The 6174-nt window shown below is 53.3% G+C and overlaps 1 protein-coding gene across 1 annotated transcript in view; it reads right to left on the reverse strand.

The window, feature by feature from the left end:
- SLCO3A1 (solute carrier organic anion transporter family member 3A1) overlaps window positions 1-5787 on the reverse strand; it is a 103000-nt gene extending 97213 nt beyond the window's left edge. Inside the window, exon 1 of the mRNA XM_083586501.1 lies at window positions 5184-5787. Within this exon, the coding sequence (XP_083442627.1) occupies window positions 5184-5399 (216 nt within the window). The 5' untranslated portion in view covers window positions 5400-5787. The remainder of the gene's footprint in view (window positions 1-5183) is intronic.
- Between the last annotated feature and the right edge of the window lie 387 nt (window positions 5788-6174).

Raw genomic sequence — 6174 nt, forward strand, 5'->3', positions numbered from 1 at the left:
AATCAAGAAGTCACCACTTCATAACACAGCAAGGAAGAGTCAGCATTATAAGCAGTAAAAAAACAAATGCGAAAATCCTCAATGTCGGAAGGTAGACTTAATAATGCCCATTAACGTCAGTGGATCTACTCTGAGGAGGACTGGCACTGACTGCCACCCCATATCATCCTCCAATCCTGAATCCATTCTGTGCCACACTTTGCATGCCAGGGGTACATCTAAGCACCTGAAGGTGCCTTGTAAAAGGTGAACCCAGCAGTCCCCACCACAGCTGACAGCACTTCTCCAAGACCCTTTGGCCATAGCTGAGCCCCACCAAATCCAGCAGCTCCAAACTTCACCTCCTCCCTCCCCTGCAACAGTGAATAAAACAAAAGGCACAATGTCCTTTTACTGTGCATTTCTCCACCCTCCTACAACTTTCATTGGCTGCTGCATTCATGGGTGGGGAAACTAGCAGAGCACCGAAGGCACATTGCCTGTCTTGTTTTGCTCAATGTTCTGGGGGGAAGGCAGAGCAGATGTGGGGCAGATTGCTGTCCAGGGCATCCACACTGTGTTGCAGTGTGCAGGCTTAAGGTGGGGCAGGGCGGGGGGTCGTCTCCTGTCCTGCTACCTGAAATGGGATCGCTGAAATGAGAGACAAGAGCACAGGAAACAGTCATATACTGAGTCAAACCACAAGCAGTCCTGCCTACACTGACTGGCAGCAGTGGTTTCAGGCAGGGGACATCCCTAGCCCAATCTAGAGACGCAGCGAATTGAACCGGGGACCGTGTTATGGTCCTTAAATAAATGATGCTAGAGAGAAACTTGTGGCCTTCTGTGTGCAGAAGTATTTGACCTTCTGCAGGCAAAACCAATGCTTTGGCCCTGAGCTCCAGCTCTCCCCCAGCAAAATCAAAGTGAAGCAGTGGGAGGCATCTACAGATATTTGAAAAGCAAGGTGCAAAACCAGACACCCCATCTGCCTATTTTACTTTCCTGCACAGCCCATCCAGAGTAAAAGAGACTCTGCATAAGTGGTAATTTGACAACCAGCCTCCACATACTGTCCTAGGCAAGGAGGGTGGGTAGATTTTAATGCTTTTGGAACATACTGCCTTGGGCGTGGATCCTAGAATTGTAGAGCTGCAAAGGCTCACGAGGGTCATCGAGTCCAACCCCCTGCAGTGCAGGAATCTTTCAGCCAACGTGGGGCATGACGGAATACAAATGCTTTAAATGAAGGATTATATCATGCCGTGTCCAAGTAGGCCTTCCAAGCAAGCTCTGAGGCTCAGGCTCTGGGGCTTTGCTGCTGCTTGTCTGTGCTGCTCTGATATCACAGAATGCTCACAGAGCATTCCAATCACTCAAGGTAAAGGTGGTCACAGCTGAGTGTTAAGCGACATCACAGCTTCTCTGAAGCTCTGGACTGGGGGTGGGTCAGGGACTCATAGGTTCAATCGACGGCATTGATGGCAAGATCAAAGAAGAGGTACAACTCCTGCTATTGATATTCTCAATTTCAATTAGAGAACAGTCTCTCTCTCTATCTCTATCTCTCCCTCTCTCTCTCTATCTCTCCCTCCCTCTCTCTCTCTCTCGTGCGTGTGTGTGCACATACACACACTTTATAACAAGGAAACAGCAAGCCCATTCACACTATTCTAAAGCAATGGAACAACTTGGATTTCAACATCAGCTGCCAAAATAGCAATCTGAATTAGGGGGTGCGTAAAAAGTCCAATTAAGGGAGCGAAAGAACTGCAGAGTGGGAAGGCTCGAAGCACAGTTCCTCAGTTGGACCAGAACCATTTACTATTTACCGGCAATTTTACAACCCACAGCATTTTGAGCAGAATGGTCAAGCCAGCTCACAATGGTGCACTTCTCCCAATGCGCTTGCACCTGGATTTCATTCCTCTGCAGCTATCGGCACCTCCGGATGAAATATTGCCTCCGTGCAAGGCCACATCGAAACACCCAGCGCAGGCCTGCATTTCACAGCACACACATCAAACTCTTTCCGCTGCTCGGTTTCCATCTGTTCACAAGAGCCGACCGAGGGAATTTGCTGCCTCTCCCTAATGACACCCACCCACACAAAACCCATTGGGCAGAATCAGCCGACGGCAAATGTGCAGTCTTGTGGCCTTTGCCTGTATCAAACACAGGACGACCCAGACATGAGACGCACCCCGTGCCTGTGAATGACACGCTGTCACTCAGATCCAGCAAGGTGAAACAGAGCGAGAGGAGGAACAGAGAGACGGTATCCCATTCTTCCTTCTTCCGATTTGCTTTCCTTGGCTCAGGTACCCTGACATCTGATCTCAGGGCAGGACAGCTGGTCCCCCGATCAAACCCATTTGCCTTGCGCTCTCAGATTCCAAACCAACCTTTTATCTCCCCACCAACCCCCGCCACTCAAAAAGTGTGCTTGTTCTCACCCCATCATACAAAGGGAAAGACAGCCGGCAACCCCAGAGCAAATGCTGAGTCACTTAACGAGAAAACCAAGCTTGCTAATAGCCACCCCCTGCTTGCAAGGTGGTCTGCACTGGAGATTTGCAAGCAAGCCAGGTGACTGCAGAAACCTTTCTCCTCTTTTGCTTCTCTCTGTTTCCCTTTCACCTTCAGGGCAAGGACTCAGGTGAGAAGCTCATGGCTGAACGCAGGCCCTAAACAGAACTGCACTGGCTCATCAGAGAACGTAAGAAGAATCTAGCTGGGTCAGGCCAAAGGCCCATCTAGCCCAGCATCCTGATCTCACAGTGGCAACCAAATGGCCCAATGGGAAGCCCCCAAGCACAACCTGAGTGCAACAGCAGCAGATGCCCCCCCCAAGTGTCCCTATTTTCCAGGGACAGTCCCAGATTTACAGAAGCCATCCCAGTTTCTGAGTTGATCCAGGAATGTCCTGCTTTTCCTTAGGATGTCCATATTGTCGTCAGAGAAATGTTGGAGGGTGTGGAGTTATGCGACCCCCTGAGCCAAGGAGATAAGTAACTCTATAACCTTTAGAAGACATCTGAAAGCTGCCCTGCATAGGGAGGTTTTTATATATGTCGGAAGCCACCCAGAGTGGCTGGGGTGCAAATGTTGTTGTTGTTATTAAGTAGGATGTCCCTATTTTCATCAGAGAAATGTTTGAGGGTCTGCAGCAGTTCAGAGGTGGTTTTAGGACAGTGCCACCGATTTGCTCGCACTGAGTGCTCAGCCAAGGTGGGCGCCTTCTCAAAGCCCAGTGAGCACTTGCCTGGCTTAGGGAAGGAAGCATGAGGGCTCTGGCAGGGTCCTAGCGTTCTCCTCCCTTCTTCCCAAAGCTGGGCAAGCACTTAGCGGACTTTGGGAAGGAGGTGTGGGGCTCTAGAACTCTGCCAGAGCCCCACACCTCCTTCCCAAAGTCCAGCACTTGTTTACCAGGCTTAAACCAGCACCGTGAGGGCTGTGGGGAGGGCATCATATGTTAGCCTTGCATAGGACAGCATATTCGCAAGGTTCACCCCTGACCCATTTTCTGCCTTCACTGTAGGAGGCAGTGTGCCTCTGATTGCCAGTTGTTGGGAATCACAAATGGGGAGAAAGCACTGCTGTGGTTTGGTCCTGCTTGTGGGCTGCCCTTCTGGGAATCTGGTTGGCCGCTATGAGAACATGATGCTAGACTAGAAAGGCCTCCGGCCTGATGCTGCAGGTCCTTAGCATATAGCCATTGCTGCTAGCAACTCCTGATAACCTTTTCCCTTTGCCAGCAAAAGGTGCAGGATGGAGACAATTATGTTCACATGATAGCCTACAGTATATTGCTGTACATTAAATTATTGTTATTATTATTCACAACTACAATTACATCAGTCAGCAGGATGATCAGGAAAAAGCCAAGCCCCTGCCCCACAAAGCTTACAATTAGGGTTGCCAGTTTTTATTCTCTTTATTTGCCCAGTCCTTGTGCCTTTAAACAGCACTCTGGTGTGAAAATGCTCGTTTCCATGGTCTTGAAGCACTTCAAGCTGCTGATCACTGCAGATTACAAGGCACAGTTAAGGATCTTTCCCCCCTTCTGGTCAGCTGGTAACCCACACTTAGAATGTACAACTGAGAGGAGAAAAGGGTAAAGTGGCTTAAGCAAATGCAGTTTTTGTGCTCTTAGGCCTCATTTCGCAGCATGCATGTAGCTGGGGGAGAAGGGTTTAATCATACCCAACTGTGGCTAAATGTCCGGATGTATCTTAACTGGGATACCTTTATGCCAGCCTTGTAAGGCGGGCTAGAATACTAACTGCCCCCTTTATGAATTGGCAAGGGGGAGGCCACAGCCATCATAAAGCAGCAGAGTGCATTCCTAGCCAAGGCGACATTTGAACCAGGGGCTTCCTGGCTGTCAATCACCATGCCAGCTAGATACACAGATGTCACTGCCTCTGTTGGTTCAGCTTCTGTGTGTCAGACCAGAGTGGGTAGAGTTAATCAGGTCACGGAGGGGTTGACCCACAATGGCCTCTGCTTAATTCAAGTTGATGATTACAATTATTAGCATTAGGAATGTATATCCCCTATGGACCCCTCAGCCACAGCATCTCTAGGAAGAGAATACTGCATACCACCTATGGGATTATTTCTACCCCACACTGAATTACTCCGGAGAAACTACCGCGGCCAGGGCCAGTTACTGAAGGCGATCCCGATGCAGGGGTGTGTGTGTGTGTTTGTGTATGTGTGAATCCCCCATTAACTGCGGGCAGGGGAGGCCACGCTTCCCCCTCTCTCGCTCATGCCAACCGAAGCTCAACGGCAAGGCTCAGGATGCCCGGAGGAAGCCGCCGCGGACAGCTTGCCTGGGCACCAGGAGGGAACCGAGGCTGCTGGCTGTCCATCAAGCCACCTGCACCAAACACGCCCCTCCTCGCATCACCTTCCATCCTGCAGAACCTGGCACGGGACCCGGAGTGAGAGGTGCGGGGGGGGGGGAGAGGTCGGAATAAGAGAGATAGAGCGAGGGTCCCTATTCCTCTCGCCCCCGGACCCTCAATACCGTCCGCAGCCTTGGCTGACGCTACAGCGGAGAGGGGCTAAAGATGCCACCCGCATGCCCGATTCCTCTCTCTTCCTCTCCAAAAGAAGGTGGCACCCACTTTCCCCCTCTGCACTTTCCGCACCCCCTCTCCGGCTCCCCCCGCTCCCCGGCCCCGCTGGCTCACCAGGTAGGCGCCCACCGTGCCCTGCGCCAACATGAGCGCGCACTCGGAGACCAGGAAGATCTGGATGTTGGAGACGCACGGGGAGCTCTTCTTTTTCCTCTTCTTGGCGCGCTGCGACTCGTCCCCTTGCAGCTCCCCGCCGTCCCCGCTGCTGTTGCTCCCGCCGCCGCCGCTTCCTCCTTCTCCCGAGGAGCCGCGGGGCTTCTTGCCCTGCATCCTCCTCCTTGGCCCTCTCCGCGTCCCCACCGGCCGCCCGGGAGCGGCGGCGGCGGCGGCGGCTCCGGGGGCCAATCAGGCGCGCAACGACGGCTGCCCGCGCCCGCCTCGCCTCCTGCGGCGGGCTCCTCCTGCCGCCGCCGCCGCTGCTGCTCGCACCGCTGCCATGGCCGGCCCGCTCACTCCTTCCTTCCTTCCTCCGCCCGCTCTGCTCGGCTCCCTCCCTCCTGCTTTCCTTCCTTCCCTCTCGCTCCCTCTCTCGGCCGCCGCTCCAGCGCCGGCTCCAGAGCGCGGCTGCTGCTGCTGCTGCTTGCTTGGCCCAACCCGCCTGCGCCTTTGCTGGGCTGGAGCCAAGAGGGGAGAATGGCGCGCCCCGAAGAGGAAGCGGGGCAGGTCGTCGTTGTATTTTCTCTCCCCCCACCCCCGGGAAATACTGGTTCTGCGCTGTTTCTGGAGGAGGAGGATCTGCCTTGCATGTAGAAGGTCCCAGGTTCAACACTCAGCATCTCCAGGAGGGGCTGAGAGAGACCCCTGTCTGAAACGCTGGAGAGCTGCTGCCAGTCAGTGTAAGCAACACTGAACTAGGTGGGCCATGGTATGAGGCAGCTTAGCCAAGGGCCCTAGCTCAATAGTAAAACATCTGCTTGGCATGCAGAAGCTCGCCGGTTTAACCCCCAGTATCTCCAGGTAGGGCTGGGAGAGATCCCCTGCCTGAAACCTGGGAGAGCTGCTGCCAGTCAGTGTGGATGATACTGAGCTAGATGGAACAATGTGT

This window comes from Podarcis filfolensis (genome assembly GCF_964270895.1).
Source record: "Podarcis filfolensis genome assembly, chromosome: 14".
NCBI classification, from domain to species: domain Eukaryota; kingdom Metazoa; phylum Chordata; class Lepidosauria; order Squamata; family Lacertidae; genus Podarcis; species Podarcis filfolensis.